Genomic DNA, 16,840 nt, shown 5'->3' with positions numbered 1-16,840 from the left:
TTGTTTATCATTCTATGACTTTGTAATAGTTTCCCTCTCAAATGCCACTTAAGAGCAGCATTGACTCCAAAGTGTAAGTTAAAATAAATGTAAGTGCAAGTATGCATTGCAGATGATGTAATCCTGCAGCTTCTCGCCCTCCTTTTTTGTTCCTACTGACAGTCCGGTAGAAGAAGAATCCAATGCTGCTGTACCAGTAAAAATGCCACTCTTTATAACATAATTGCGTGCTTTATTGATATACACAGTAAAGCAGTATACAATACAGTAAGTAAGGCATATATTTGGTGAAATTCAATTATGTTGTGAAAAATGCAGTAAAACTGAAGTTTATAAAAATAATTAGTAAATGTTACAGTGTTGATGTTAGAACACAATAAATGATACCCAAGTGATAAATCAGTACTGCATGAAATTGTATAACATGCCAGACAATATTCGGTTATGCTGATAATGTTTTATAGTTTAGTAGTGTATGGATATAAGGAACATGAAATAGTTCCAAAGAAACTCTTTAAAAGCAGCAATAAAGCTCTTAAACTCTTTTAAATATTTTCAACAGACTCACTTCAAAATTAATGTCTAAAAATGAAATAACCCTGATGAAAATAGTTGTGCACTCTATTAGTCTTAAATCTTTTAAAAGAGAACTTTAAATACAAAGGCATAAAAGAAATAATCCCATCCTATAATTGGATCTGTAAAGTCTTACACAAAGGCTATGAAATATATAGGATATTCATTCGTAAATGAAGCCTATGATTCAGTCTAGCATTGCATCAGTGCAGTCCTTGCAAATAGTAGGATTTGTGTAGGACATAATAGAGCCCTTTTAATGCTCATCTTAGTGTGCATCCCCAGAAGTGAAGAAAACACTTCTGAATGAAAGGGAAGCTTGATGTCTCAGGGAGATGCACATAAGACTCACTAAAGAAAGAGCAGGAAATAGGGCTTTTTAAAACTCTATAGACTAATTCATTTGTGAGAAGTCACTGTGCTCATGCTAGACTGAATTGTGCCCAAAGTCTTTAAAAAAGAATGAAAATGTACGGACTTTGTGAGTTACTAAATTTTAATTGTTTTGTAATGTATTGGTATTAAAAGAACACCAGTTTACACAATGGATAAGTGGTTGACGATGCATACCTTCTCTACATAATTGTCAGGAACACCACAAAACGAAAGTGAGGTAGAAATAACATGACTACCCATGTTGAATGTTAACTAGCATTAAAAAATAAAATACACTTTTCTCCTGTGTTTTAATTACCACCATACAAGAGGTAACAGATTTAACTTTTGCAAAGTATTAAAGTTTATTAGATGATAAAAATCTGTCTTTAGACAATGGAATTAAAGGCTGGTGGAAAAAAAGGAAATAGTGAAGCTTTTGTTAACAGCACCTCAACATTTTATAGTAGTAAACCTGAGGGGCTGTTTTCTAACATCTGTTTTCTATCATCCCTCTCCTGAGTCATTGTTAATTGTGCGACATTACTTGTAGAGTAAGATTGCTGGATTTCATTTTGGACAACCAGCTTCTCATGAACCAGTGTGGCTACTTTAAGCAACTGATAAGAGTTGATGTTTTTACTATTGTGCCACACTATTCAGTTGTATTACTGTTGGTATGGAACTGGTGTGAAATTTATTACAAGGCAAAAACTAGTGTTTTGTTTGTGTGTTTTAAAGAATTTAGGCAATTTTCAATACTCAATGAAATATTAAATAATAGTATGAATAATCTAACAGGATTAAAGCAGATCACAAACTGATATCTGTAGTCAAGTCTTCATCCTAATACACACACACAGATGCAGAATATTTGATAAAAAGTGGCATCATAGGGCATGAAAGCAAATCATATTTTTACTTTGAAACATTAAGGTGCTGGCCAGTGCCAGAGGCAGGATAAGGACACCTAGGTCCACTGGTATAATTCAATAAGGCAAGTTCTATTTTGTATTTACTTTTAACATTCAGTTCCAAAGTACAGAGGAAATAACAAGAGCTTAGAATATGGGTCCAATCTGTCTTATTTTTGCAAACTCTGATATTTGTCATGTAATGTGCTCCTTCACATTATTGCCAACTAGCTGGATAATTCCAGTAAGACTTGATCAGGACATGGAAAGCTATCTCAACTGGAAGTTTTGGAAAATAATAATTTTAAAGCAAGAGCTAGTCAGACACAAGAAGAAATGTAGGCTGACTGGTGTTGCAGAAATTCTGTTTGATTTTAAGGAAAAGAACACAGAACATGAATATCTGTTGGGTATAACTACTGAGTTGAAGTGATGCTAAACAAATGCACTGCCTCATTTTTTTCTGTGTTTTTATAAGGATTTATATAAACATTTTTATAAAGCACACTTTGTTTACAATCTTTCTTTATAACAGCTATAAATTTTTTTAAACAACCCAAAATGCGTTCCATATAAAGAAATGGCAAGTTATTTAGCTGTCAAGATTTTACATGTAGTTTTCTTTATAATGTTTTGTACAATTGCATAGATGTGTAAAACCTGCCATTGTTAACAAAACAATAACAGACTTAAGAAACTACTGAAATCTACAGTATAGTACCACTATCCTTCACAAAAATATAGATTTGTTTTCATGTAAACTCTTACAGTCTAATCCTTTGTCATATGAATATTATAAAAACCATGCAGGTTATGCCTGAAGTTGTAAAACAGATCTTGTTATTCTACTAATTTGTTGTCAGTCATCACTGTCACTAAGGTTTCCATTGCTCGGCCCAAGTCATCTGCCATGTGGAAAAGGCTAACTACATTGTTGCCTGTAAAAAAAAAAAGAGAGGCATAAATTGATCTGTCTTGTGAATATCTGTAAAGACTGTAATTAATACAATACGCTCTACAGGAAAGAGTGAGGTATCCTCAATAAATTATGAAAAATGAGGTAAAATGCAAAGAGTGGATCAAATAATTTGGAATTATTTGACAAAACACGATCAGTAGTATACTTGAATAAAATCTGAAAAGCACTTTTCACTAGCACCACACTGCAAAACAATTTCAAAGCTACATGCATGAACATTCCTAGTTAAATGCATGAGAATGTGCAGGCTTTATTTAAAAGTATTTGTAGATTAATCAATATCTGTAACACCTAACTGGATCAATTATAATTAATAGCATCGTTAGAAGAAGGTTTAAATGCTGATAAACATGAGTAGAGTGTCTCAGAGATCTTTATTGGAACCAAACTGAAGATTTAAACCAGTTATATATATTTATACTAACTTTTAAATTATTTTTGCTAACTGAAGGAAGACAATTGCAAAATTTCATTCAATGGGTGAATCATATCAGAGAGAGCTGGTTTCCTATTTGAATTGCAAAATATATACCAAGATACAACAAACTATTACATTAATGCTGGTACAAGAAATGGGGATATAAAGCAAATTTTTGCAGTGAACTCTGAACAGGTGTTGAAAGTTAACCATTTTTTCAAAGAAGGTCTAAAGCAAGAGTGTCAAACTGGCGACCCGCGGACTGGATGCGTCACGCACAGGCCATGCCCACCCCAGCTCCGTGACACGATTGAGTTTGACACCTGTGTCTAAAGCAATTAATGTACCATGGTTCCCTCAAAATAAGACCCTAGCAGCTAGCCTTATTTTTGGGTGTGCATCAAATATAAGCCCTACCCCCAAAATAAGCCATAGTTAAGAGCCCGCCCACTGTGTCTGACCCTCTGGTTGTTCGCTGCCACAATGGGGCAGAAGAGCATGTGTCACAATGGTGCCACAACAGGGCAGGAGAGCATGTCGCAGCAGTGAGGCAGGTCAGGGGTGGAGCTGCCCCATGTGCTCCACACCCACTTATCTCAGGGCCCCTGCAGCCAGGTCACTCCCCGCTCAGCAACCTCCCCCACCCAATGATCCAGTTGACCACCCGTCTCTTCCCTCCTGGACTGCCATGCTACGGAGAATATGCGGGGGAGGCTCGGTCACCATACCTGGTCCCCCTCCACCATTTTGTCTGCCGCTAGAGGGTCTTTCTTTGGTCCCAGCCATCCCCACTTCGCCTCGGAGAGCACCTGCCTGATGGCAGCTGCTGCCTCCTTCTCCTCTGCCAACTCTGTTGTGGCTTGACCAGGTGGTGCAAGCCTCCCTCTGCCTGCCAGACACCTGCCAAAGCCGCCTGCGTACTCCCTCCCATCTGCTTGTCTGCGGCTGCAACAGCTTACAGGGCTTCCCAGGGCAGACGCTCAGGAGGTGAGGGCAGTGCTAGTGGAACGCGCTTTCAGGTGAGGAGAGTGGCGCAGACAGGTGGGGCAGCCAAAAGACTGGGCAGCGCAAGCCTCCCCTGCCGCCTTCCTCCGCCAGCCAGGCAACGATATGGCAGGTGGAGGCAGGTGGCAGGGGAGGCTTATGCTGCCTGGTCATGACGCAAGCCACAGGAGAGTTGGTGGAGGCAACTGCCACTGGGCAGGTGATCTGCGGGGCGAAACGGGATGGATGGGACTGAAGAAATCCCCTCCAACAGCAGAAGCGACTGTTGCACAGCAGAGAAGCCTTTCACCATCACTCCCTCACTGACTCTGAAATGGCAGAGGGGGACCAGGTAAGGCGACTGAACCTCCCCTGCCCATGCGCCATAACATGGCAATCTGGCTCGGGAGGGGGGGTGAAAGGTGGGCAGACAGCTGGGTCATTGAATGGACAGGGGGAGTTCATTGAGTGGGGAGTGGCCTGGCTACGGGGGCCCTGAGGTAAGCAGGTGTGGGGTGCGTGGGGCCTTGCCTCACCTCATGGCGGCACCAGTGCGATGCATGCTCTCCTGTCCATTGTGGTCACATGCTACCAGACAGTGGGGATGAATTGGGCCAGCTCCAGACATTCCCCCCAAATAAGCCCCAATGGGTCTTTTGCTCCCTCCAAAAAATAAGATCGGGCCTTATTTTTGGGAAAACATGGTAGTTAGTATTATGTTTTACCTTTTCTGTGTAGAGGTTGGGTTCTCCCTTGTTTTTTCCCCTATAAATTCATCATTCCTAGTCAATTTCTTTTTTACATCTAGAGAGGGATTTTTCATTAAAACCATACCCATGTGAAAGTCTACACAAATATTCTACAATGTGGGCTATGGGCAGGAAGATCCAGTGTTCCTTCCTAATTTTTGTTCGGTGTTATTGTGAAATAACTCCTTTGCTTGATGGACTAGAGTGTGGTAAGAAATTCAGCATGACTAATAGCTCTCTACCATATCTTTCTTAGCAATTTTTTTCCTTTTATCAGTAAGATTTTAAATTATTGTCCTCAAATTACAACAGTTTCTAAGAAATGGCCTTGGTTATGATAGTTCACTAATTTAAAGTGCATAAGAAGTAATTTATGAGCACACTGGATTTTCCAATAGAGGATTAGTTTAATTCTATTCTGCCTGTTTGCTATACCAATTACATACTTTATTTATGGATAAGTAGGTCTAACATTCTAAAAACAGTGGTTTACATGAACCACTTGCTTGCTACATACCTACAAGATAATACATACCTTTTTAAATTTTTAAAATTTCCCTTTCTTGCAGCTAAGGCACAATCTAAATGCTTTCCCATGTTTAGAATGTGGCAGGGATTTGGGAGGGTTTTTGCCCTTTGGATTCAAGGTTAACAAACCTTTGAGGATGTTTTGTTATCAAAAACTGTAACAGAAAAGCTGACAGGGAACTTAGATTATCTCTATAGCTGTATGTCCTGCTGTGGGGGGATGGGACTCTGTGGCATTGAAATTGTAGTTTAAATTGCAATTGTACTGATACAATTTTTAATCTGAAACAATTCTTACGAGATTTAGAGTAATACAAAATTAGAAAAGGTGGTAAACAAAACAATTATGCAACATACACACATAACCATATAAACAATAATGTAAATTAATTGTTTGGGACAAATACATTTTCATGTGGCTTCAGTTGTACATTCTGAAGTTAGGATGGTCCAATTGAAATGCCTCTGCCTCTGTTCGTTATCTATTCAATCTAAAGAAGGTGGTCTATCCACCTCCTAATATTGATGACTGTAGTCCTTATAAGTCAAATGATTTAGATGTGTATCCAAATGCTCCCCTTATGAAAGCAGTCAGTTTAGGTGGGTCCACATGGTAGATGATGTTGAAACTGCTTTCTTCAGATCTTTCAGGTAATCATTTTGAATTGGCTGTACTTAACTTAACGGATAGTTTACTCATGACACTTTAAATAAGAGGCTCTATTGAATTTTGTCAGGATACTTTGCTTCATGGTAATTTTGACTAAAGTATGGTTGGAAGCAAAGCATGATCCTGCTACTATTCATTGGAATCAATTAGTATTAGACTTAAAGAAAGTTTCTGTGCAAACACAACAATCCTTTAATAAAGTTAATTGGGTTGCCCTGATTCTTCCTTATGGAAGAGCAACTCATCTTTTCAAGTCCAGTACCTTAGCCATGTGGGTTAGATTGAAGCACATAAAATCCTTAAGTCATTCTTAATAATGTTTATGAAATAAATGAATAGAATAAGGATATTTACAATCATCTGCAGTTTTTTGTTGTACAATTACATAATTCAATGACTTTATATTACATTTATTATATTATTATTATTTATTAATGTAATTGTGACTATTTCATTTTCACCTTTTCCAATACTATGTTCTAAAAAAACAGGAAGAAATATTTTGGTCACTACACTTGAATGAAAATGATTGACAGATGTGTTTAAAATGTTTGAAGAAGTATCTTAACGATTTGTGTATACATTTCATGCACTATTTGGAGGCTTGCATTAAACTTATGTGTGACTTCCCGCACAATAAGAAACTGCACCTTGTATTTTTAATTAGAGCAGGCTCCATAGGATTTGAAAAGGGAGCAATTAAGAAGCTTAATTAAATTTTCAACCTTTATCGCTTACTAACAGATAAATTGTGCAATCTGAAAAGAAAATAGAAGCAGCTCAATTGGAACAGCAGTGTAACAGAGTTTCTGCACCACTTATGGATGACCAATAGGGTTGTACATACTTCAACAATATTACAAGTCCTTCAGACTTTGCACAGCCCAGCAGCACTAAATGTTCATTTAAAAAGGCCCCCCCCCCCCAGGATTTAAGCTTAGTTTGAAAAAATATACAGTTTTAAATGTCTATGGAAATTCACAATCATTCAGCTCATGGTTGTCCCAAAGATGCTTGTCCACAAGTCAATTGGACTTGGTTTTTCTTTGAAGACATCTTCAAGGATGTCTTCAAAGAAAATTCATGCTGCCAGGCTATCTTGAATGAAAGATGGGATATAAATCAAATGAATGTTAATGTGACTTTTAAAACATCTGCAATTTGAATGATACAAAAATATTTTTCAATCCCTCCTTTATAAAAAAACTCAAGCAATTGTTTCCATTTTCATTGCAACATTATACATAGTACTGTGATACTTTCTATTAAAATATGAAATGTTTTGTAAATGCAGACAAATTATAATTTATTTAAATATTCTTTCATTTATATTTATTCACATTTTAACTTTGTGATAGTATTTATAATTGTATTCCCTGGAATTCTTACAGTTTTTGTCTATAACTCCATTTCTGCCTTAAACTCCTTTTATTCTTAAACAGGAGACAGATTCTTATATAAGAATCTGCAGATGCCTTCAGTAAACTATTGGCTATTTTATGAGCTTTCATCAAATTACTGATATTCCTATAATTTTCCATACAGTAACTATGAAATATTTAGATTGAAAAACAAGCAAGATTTATATTGGGCTATTCAACAAACTGCAAAACCTGCTGCCATTTACATCTTTTTTTTTATCAACTCGTCCTCGACTGTAATAATAAACCTTCATTCTCACCAGATTAAAATTCAATTTTGTAACAGCTAAACCAGCTGAGTTTTCACACATACTTTAATATGACACAGTAGAGTCTGTGGGTGTTAGTGACAATTTAGCTGGCACAAACATTAAAATTGCAAGCTGAAAGATTTTACTGTTTATACCTCTCAACTCTTGCTTTGAAAAGAACACAACTAAATAATTTTATATAACTATTTGGAACATACTGTATATATTCGAAATAAGTTATATAAAATAAAAACCTGCCATAGTCTCAAAATGCAAACCAAGTTATGATTAACTATGAAAGATTTATTTAAACGATTTTATAGAAACATTTTCATTTTTATATTCCCTTGCCCATTTTTAGAGGTAGCCTAATGAAAAAATATGCATTTCTTCTGTTTCTAGTGGTTTGATATCCATTGATAGTTGAGAGGTATTACATATTACAGTATACCTGTAACAAGTACAGAAAAACACACATGCTGTGCCACAAGTGCCAGATGCCCCCACCCCCAAAGGAGAATGAAGCAGTGAGAAGCTCTTGCAGTGGGCATTATATGCACTAACCTCACTCACTGGCTTTCCAGAGCCATTTCTTCCTTTATATTAGATGTATCAAAAAGAAAATGAAAAAAAAAACACACATACATAAAATACATCAATTATAATTACAAACATATATTTAAAACAACAGTTTTTGAAAAAGGCTGCAAAGTATTTACATCCACACAATTTTGTTTTTAAGTAACCCTCCCCCCCACACACATTTCCTTCACTGTCAGCCTTTGAAACAAGGAGACAGATACATACATCTTCAGATCAGTGTTTTGAAAACACTGGGAAAAGAGAATATAATTCCAATATCATCAATGGATCCTGTACAACATTGAAAAATACACTGTATTTTCTAAGTGTATTTTGCTAAATATGTTTGGATTTTAAAGTCAACTTTAATGCTAAAATATTTCATTACTTACAATACTAATGGTAAGTAATTAATTACTATTAATCCATGTTACACAATAAATTTACTGTGAGAAGAAAGGGAAGAATGAGAGACAGATCACAGAAAATCAACTCAAAGGGCTAACAAAAATGCTCTTATATATTTCTACTAAAGAATTTTATTGTCCAACTTTAATTAAATATTCTCATCTCTGGAATTTACATCCATAACCTTTTACTCAACAAAACAAGAAATCCAAGCAACGTAAAATAAGTATTTGGCTTAACATTTGTACATAGGTTCTAATCTGATTTGTGATGGAAATGTTGGCTTTCTATCAATTTTATTCTCTAACTACTTTTTTAAAACCACAAATAAATACTAGGTTTATTTCGTATTAAAAAGACACAGTGAAAAATATAAGGATAATTATAATAATACATAATTATTTTAAATAATTTAAATAATTTTGGAAAAATAATATAATATGTAAACGTAAAAAAGTGTTTATAAAGATCCTAAGAAGTTTAATTAATCCAAAGAACTTTCTTCCTGAGAATGCAAGTATCTGTTTCATTAAAAAGGAATAAGGGAATACTCAGTTTCTATTGAATTGCAAATTTAATTAAAGATAATTATTATAATCATTGGGCAATATATGCCTGGTTAAATAATGGCATTTATTTCAAAGTGATTTTGGATTAGGGCCAGTATATGGCTAATTCATCCCAGTTTACCATAATATAAATTGTGTGTATAACTTGTAACAATAAAAACACATTTTTAAATTAATATTTATGAGGAAGATCCATACTGGATATACACAAAAAGTCCCATAAACTAAACAAACGGTCTTAAAATATAAAGTAATTTGCTCTGTAACCTGTCAGCTTAAAAGTTTTCATAAACCACTACACTGGTATTTAGTATTTTTATTTTCAGATATCAAACCTCTTTCTTTAAGTTATCATAAAGCTGTGAAAAGGAGTAGCAGCCACTATGAATATGAATATAAGCTGCAAAATAAAAAGTATGTGGACAGAAATTGTATAGTATATGTATATGTATATGCAATTTTTTATTATTGACCTTTAATTTTACAGCAATAGAAAATATCCTCTGTAAGGTTTTATATTTTAGCTATTTTTAACTACTGTATTTTTTTAAAAAAAATAACTTTGATCATATCAGCTCTTTTGCCTACAAAAGTTCTGCTTACTGAGATCAGAGACACACTGTATTTGCTTAGAAGGCAGAACTTTTTTTCAAATAGAAGCATACCAATTATATATAATTTACAATATTTAAAGCTGCTTTCGTAGTTGATAACTTTTTAATCTTCTGAAGTTATCAGAAATCATTTCCAGATTGGTGGTACTGATGTTGTCATCACATTCGAAAACTCTTAGACAAGAAAAACACATCACTACGGGTGTCCTTAATTTAATTTGCATTGAATCAACACAGATTATATTTATAACATTTATACACTTATTTGTTGATTTATTATTTTACAATTTTCCTCCTCTAGTCTATACCCTTTAGCCAATTGCTAATAACCTCTGCTGAAATAGACATCTTATCCCATAATACATTTTAAAAATTGTTTTTGTTTTAAGGCTCTTTTGTAATTCAGGAAAAAAAAAGCACTAACATGGAACACATTTTCAAAGGGGAGTATCAGAAAATCTATAAATGCATCAATCTAAATAACAAAAATAAATATTTCTAAATGTGCCCATTCCTTATCCTTTCTCAGCCTATGTATTAAAGTCAGATTTCTTTTAAAAACCATATTACTAAAGGGGGCATGTCAATGTTAAATAAGCCAAGATAGTTAACTATTTAGTTAATCCATGGCAGAGTCAATATTCATTCTTTACTTCTTTACTTCATTGGCTTCTTTACTGTATCAGCTACTACTTGGCCTATAAAAGGACTATATCAATGATGTATAAGGTACACTTGATTTTATCGGTCTCAAAGACTTTCTTCATATGCTATTGTGCAGTATTACCTTAAAGGCTGATATTTCTTTTCCTGGATTATATTATTCTTAGTGTTTTTAAGATTCCTGATGTCAGATATCACATAGTTATGCTAAAGAAAATAGTGGAAACGTCTCTTGCAGTCATGAAAGAATATGAATTATTCAATTTTGAAATATTTCACCTTTCTTATATTACTTGTATCTTTCTCATAGCCCTGCTTCAAAAGACTTTCCACAGACAAGACCACCAGGAAAATGGTCCCCTAAAATTAAATCCAGTTCTCAGCAATGCTGTGCAGCCAGCAACTATATCCAATCCTTGGATGAACCCAGCACAGTAAGACCCAGGCTTTTTTAGCTAGCCCATGAGATCAACTTCAGAGTTGGCTATGCTGGGAAGCAACTAAACTGGCAGTATAGGCATCTGCAGGCCAGGACAGGGAAGGCAAAAACTTCATTCCTTGTACCCATGCAGTGATAAGTATCTAAATCATGACCGTGATGCATATTGTGGCTACCCTTAACTGCCAGATCTGCTTAGAAGTAAGTGACTATAGAATTCAGACTTCAGAGGTCAAAGGTTAGAACCACTTAGGGAGAACCTCAGGTTATTCAATTTGCTAGAACAACGCTGATTCATAAACCCCCTATTAATGCTTCTTCCTAGGACTTCTAGCTGCATCTGACCTGGATTATCTTCTGACATTTCTTCTCCTTCTAATGCTATCTTCTCTGTAACTCTGCTTCTATATGTATAGATGGAAACAAGTCTGAATAAATTTATTGTAGCAGTAACTCAGTCTGCTTGTTTGGAAAGCTAGGACATTAGACTACCTTATGCTACGCTATATTTATATAGTAATCATTTTATTCATGGACAGAGCAATCATATTGATGCGACAGAAAAACATAAAATGGAGCAATTGCTATTTACTAAAACTACTATCAGCTATCTATACAGTGGTGGGAATTTTCTAACCATTCAAAGAGCAACTTCCTTTCTACCAAATATATAAGTAATATGTTTTAACTTTTGTATTATGTAATTCAGGAATTTATGATTATTGTATAATACATATTTATTAAATGAAAAGATTAAAAGAACACAAAGACTACATTACACATTTTATAATTATGTCCAGCTAATCATATTTATGGAGGTAAATGTTGTGGTCTTCTCTTTTAGATTTGCATCTTATGTATTTCTGAGTATACTATCAATTTGAAAGAAAGATCCACTGTCTATATATACTGAATAACGATGCTTACCTCTTGTACTTGGGAAGGAATTGTTAAGCTGTTCCATGACCTCTTCTAACCCTGTGCTTGTGGCCTGGGGAGGACTTAGTAGATCATCCTCACCTAATAAAAAGAAAAACACAAGTATACTGCCTTCATCTATTCTACCAAAGCATTCATCTATCTATCAGTGTGAGCAATAATTGGTTTAGAATATACAGAGCCAGTCCAATTCATGTGCTATAGATAAGTAGCCTTAAAACGTCTGATTACTACTCCTAGCAGTTTTACTTACGTTTTTGGGGTACAAAACAGTGCCCAACACAGTTCTAATATTTTTAATAGTAGAGACTATATTTAAGAATGGTATATTTAATCTATTATGTTTTTAAGCTCTCAGAAGAGAGGAGTATGGATTTTATATTACTACATGCATGAGGTTTTATATCTGTGACTTGGGGGGGGAGATGTCTTTTTTTTTAGGAGCATGATGCACATTTTGTGAGATATCTCTAATAATAAACTAGCAATAGAATTATTGTAGCATAATGCACCAAAATGCCAACTAATGGAGGTGGTCAGTGATGGTATTTTTCTAGACTTTAGCAGATAATAAACAAGTAAATCAGTAGTCATATTCTTACAGGATGTTATCCATGAGGATTCTGTGAAGATCTGTAGTAATCATTAGGAGGGTACCAGGTTGAAGAAGTACAGTTATTCTGTTCTACTAGAATCTTACTTTCTTCACTGAGACACTTCTCAAGTTGAGCCTTGGATTCAATTGTTTGCATCTAATGTTGGATCAGACAGTGTTTTTTCTTAGTACATGTCTTCCACTATTCAATCATCTATGTGAACACCAAATCTACTCTTGAGATCTGCAGATAGATATCCTTAGTACCTCTATTTACTTAGCAAGATCAAAAGCAGATTTGTGATTATATGACTGCAGTAAATTTAATGAAAACTCTGGCACTGTCAAAATATTGCAGTAGCAAATCCCACGCTGAATGTGGTATTTGAGCAAAAGCAGAAAAAATAGTAAAGTAACAGAAAATTCTGCTTTAGTTTTGTTGTTACAGTCCAACCATTTACTAAAGAGAATTAGGATAGGGCTTGCTAATCAGTCCAATGGGACAGAGAATCTCTTAAGATGGTTTGTTTCTAAGGTCTTTTGAAATTCCAGACAATCTATGAATTCTTCAAGAATCTATCTTCCAGATAGCAAAGCTGATAATTGTATTGAAACCCTAATTGCTAATGTAACACTGAGATAGCTCAGGATTGACATTATTAGTCCAAACTGCTGACACAAAATGCAGAATTCAGATAGCAACAGAGTTTACCATTGAAATTCGAGTGATGAAAATGTTTGGAAGATCAGTAGCATACAAATGTCAACTGTGTACAGAATTGTTTTGCTATGACTATACATAATTTTCTGGCTGCATTGTATTTGGAACTACCTTGGAAAATTAAAGGTTATTATGTCATTTTCATACTCAATTAAATGTAATACAAGTGAAAGCAAATTCTCGCAGAAAGCATCTGTGCAACCATTATTTTTAATTTTGGCTTCCAGAACCTTAATAACTATCACACATTGCAAACAACCTTTTTTTTTAAAGCTGCTTCAGCATATAGAAGCTCTACATTTCAAATAAGTTGTTATGGTAAGCTATCTTTCTGGCATAGCAATTGCTTTTTTTTTGCCGGGGAGCAGCAAAAATTGTAAGACACCATTGAGAGATTCCAGTAGTGACAATCCACTTCAGTGAATATTGACATCCATCCAGAAGACAAGGTTAGTTGAGTTGATTCCATAGAACAACTTTGAGAAATACAATACACATCAAATGCTACATACTAAAAATAGCTAGAAACAAATCAGGTGGGGATAGTTTTGTCAAAAAGTATTTGCTTGGTTCTCTTTGGGCACTATTATGAACTTTTTTAAAAAAAAATAATTCAGTTAGAGAGTGGAAACTCTTTTCAGGCTTTTTGCTTTGGTCCAGGGCAGTAACTGACAGAACATAATCAAAATGAAATTGCATTTTGTATTTGTTTTGAATCTACAGATGTTAAAGCACCATTTTCCTTCTAACTCATACCATCACAAACTTTAAAGGAACTGTACATTAAAGGAAATATAAATGAAACTCTGGGGAATGTATGTAATCCCTAAGCTTGTGGTTGCTCATCTCTGATTTATAGTATCTTACAGGCATATATAAAATTTCTCAGGATAACACAACAAAATAAAACAAAATGAGCTTCCCTACTATTTTCTATAATGCTTAGAAGAATGTGTGTGTACATAATAATTAATAACACCATCAGCTTGCTTATCCTCCAGCAAATTGACTCTGCAAATAAATCAGTCCATATATGATAGAAAAGAGGCCAAGTACAAGAAATAAGATAAAATTTAAATCAAGAAACAACTATTGTGTTATTGTGTATGAAATTATCATTAATGAGAATATTAATAAAATTATCTTATTACAATTATTTTAAAAAGTGCTTCATTTTTAGCTTACCCATAGATTCTGTAGTCTGACTACCAACAACACAGAGAAGCATTGGCTGATTACTTTCTGACCTCTGTACTGAGGTAGGAGGAGAAGACTGGGTTGTACCATTCACCTTTGTATCTTGAGGCTGAAATACCAGAAATTATAATGGTTAAGTTTAAGAGTGGCAGCATGATCACTAGCACACTCATCATACAAATGTACAGAGAAGTAAGTTTCACCAACTTAAGAAGGTTTTCAATATTACAGAGGATTACAGTTGGCATTCTATATTGTATATTGTATATTCTATACAATCCTAGAGTATTACATTTTTATTTTGTGATACAATAAGTACAAGCAAATTAAATTGAAAAGCCACATTATTTCCTATCAAATAAAAGAGAAAAGCAGAAGTCTTGCCTGTTCCAACAGCTGTCTTAGCCTATGTAGCTGCGATTCTAGCTGTTTGTTGTGATCCTCCAGGATTTGCATCCTGGCTTCTAGGCGGCCTTTGTGTTGACGAAGCAACTTGGCTTCTGCAATGAGTTCAGCATCTCGTGGACTTTGTGGGGAAATGGGCATCATCTCAGGTGGGGATGGCAGTGGAGATAGTCCTTTGTGATCATGTTGCTGCTTCAACCGGTCATATTCTGTCTGCAGGTTTCTATTGGAAGAATAGAAATGGTATACAAGTATATTTTTGAATATGCATGTTTTTCCATTTTACAGCTGAAAGTAACTTTTTAAGGTTTAATTTCTACTAAATTCAGGGCTTCAGTCCATGAAAACTGCTATCATAATGGAGTTTCTGCACCAGGTTATAAAAAAAATCATTATATTTCACTGTTATATTACTGATACATTTTCAGTGCAAATGTTAAAAGGCACAGGTCACCATGTTTGCATGAATTTCTTCAATAAAGATAGACATGCTTCTGTAAGTTGAGAAGTGGCTCCTATGAAATATCCTTGATATACAAGAAAGAAATGATATGAACAATTGACATAGGATGGTCTTACTATTTTCTAATGGCAGACAAAAACAAATGGGGGTTGGACTCGACCTCCAAGGTTCCTTCCAACTTTATATTATTACTATTATTATTATTATTATTATTATTATTATTATTATTATTATTAGTAGTAGTAGTAGTAGTAGTAGTAGTAGTAGTATTAGTATTATTAGTATTATTAGTATTATTATTATTATCTGTTTGCAATCAATAGTAATAAACATACTCGGAATAAGAAAATTAAGTAATAGAATCTAATAATTCATCTATTGTTACTGTCTTTTAGATAGCAGATTTTTCATTGAGTCCTCTGCATATATTCCCCATCAGCTCTATAGGGTTGCAATACAGGTTTTAAACTACTTTTATTGGAATAGTAGAATCTAAGTCTGAATGTGCTTCCATCTTCTTTCAGTTTTATGCTCGTGTGAATTAAGGAACAGCCTTGTGTGAGGCTTTTCTCAGGTTAGTTAATTATTTCTTTTAATTATTTCGTTCTCCCAATATTGTGTGAATATAATTCTTGCCGCTGTTATCACATGTAAAATCAAGTATGTACTTTGCTTATCAAGTTTTCTGGCATTATATCTAGTAAAAAAAAAAATCAAGTTTCTCTAACATTTTTTCTAACCAAGTGTGGATTATTGTCCAATATCTCCTTGCTTTAAAAAATTAAAATTAAAAAAATACTAGACTGTGTGGAAATGGACAGACTTACTTTTAAGGTTGAAAAAAAAAAGGAAGAAACAGAATATTTTCAAACTTGGGACCTATTTTATCAATGGTTAGAGAAAAGATTTAGGGATTAGGAATTTAATTTGTATTAGTGAATAAGATACTCAGACAACATGTTTTTGTTGAATGATTACTATTTTTCTGATAATTGCTTTTTTTGTTTATCTGTAAGATTTTTAACTATCACTTTAGTTTTTTTCTCTATTTATCTTTAATCCCGCTATCTCTCCAAATCTTTTCCAACAGTTTAGGAATTGTCTCTAAAGGTTCCTCTAAAATGAATACCAAATCATCTTTCTTATGTTGAAAACAATAAAAAAATTTTGAAAAAAAAAAAACAATCCCCACCAAATAAAACCAAATTAAAACCAATTGTTTAGAGTTGTGCTGCTTAAAAATTTTTCTTAAAATAAACCCGATTTAAAATAAACCCAATTTAAAATCCTCCCTAGGCCAGGCCCGCTTGCTGGAAAAGCCATGTCTTGAGGGCGCGGCGGAAAGTAAGGAGATCCGGAATCATCCGGATCTCGGGGGGT

The 16,840-nt window shown here is 34.4% G+C and overlaps 1 protein-coding gene across 1 annotated transcript in view; it reads right to left on the bottom strand.

The window, feature by feature from the left end:
* Positions 1-216: 216 nt before the first annotated feature.
* The window catches only part of LOC107284429 (dystrophin), a 73,628-nt gene continuing 57,004 nt past the window's right edge, over positions 217-16,840 (bottom strand). The window contains exons 14-17 of the mRNA XM_015812486.1: positions 14,977-15,220; positions 14,581-14,701; positions 12,068-12,160; positions 217-2,803 (exon numbers count right to left, since the gene is read on the bottom strand). Coding sequence (XP_015667972.1) covers positions 2,706-2,803; positions 12,068-12,160; positions 14,581-14,701; positions 14,977-15,220 — 556 coding nt within the window. The 3' untranslated portion in view covers positions 217-2,705. The remainder of the gene's footprint in view (positions 2,804-12,067; positions 12,161-14,580; positions 14,702-14,976; positions 15,221-16,840) is intronic.

Source organism: Protobothrops mucrosquamatus, unplaced genomic scaffold (assembly GCF_001527695.2).
Source record: "Protobothrops mucrosquamatus isolate PMUCROS unplaced genomic scaffold, P.Mucros_1.0 scaffold88, whole genome shotgun sequence".
NCBI lineage: Eukaryota > Metazoa > Chordata > Lepidosauria > Squamata > Viperidae > Protobothrops > Protobothrops mucrosquamatus.
The sequence above is the reverse complement of the archived record's forward strand: the minus strand, read 5'-3'. Positions and strand labels throughout refer to the sequence as shown.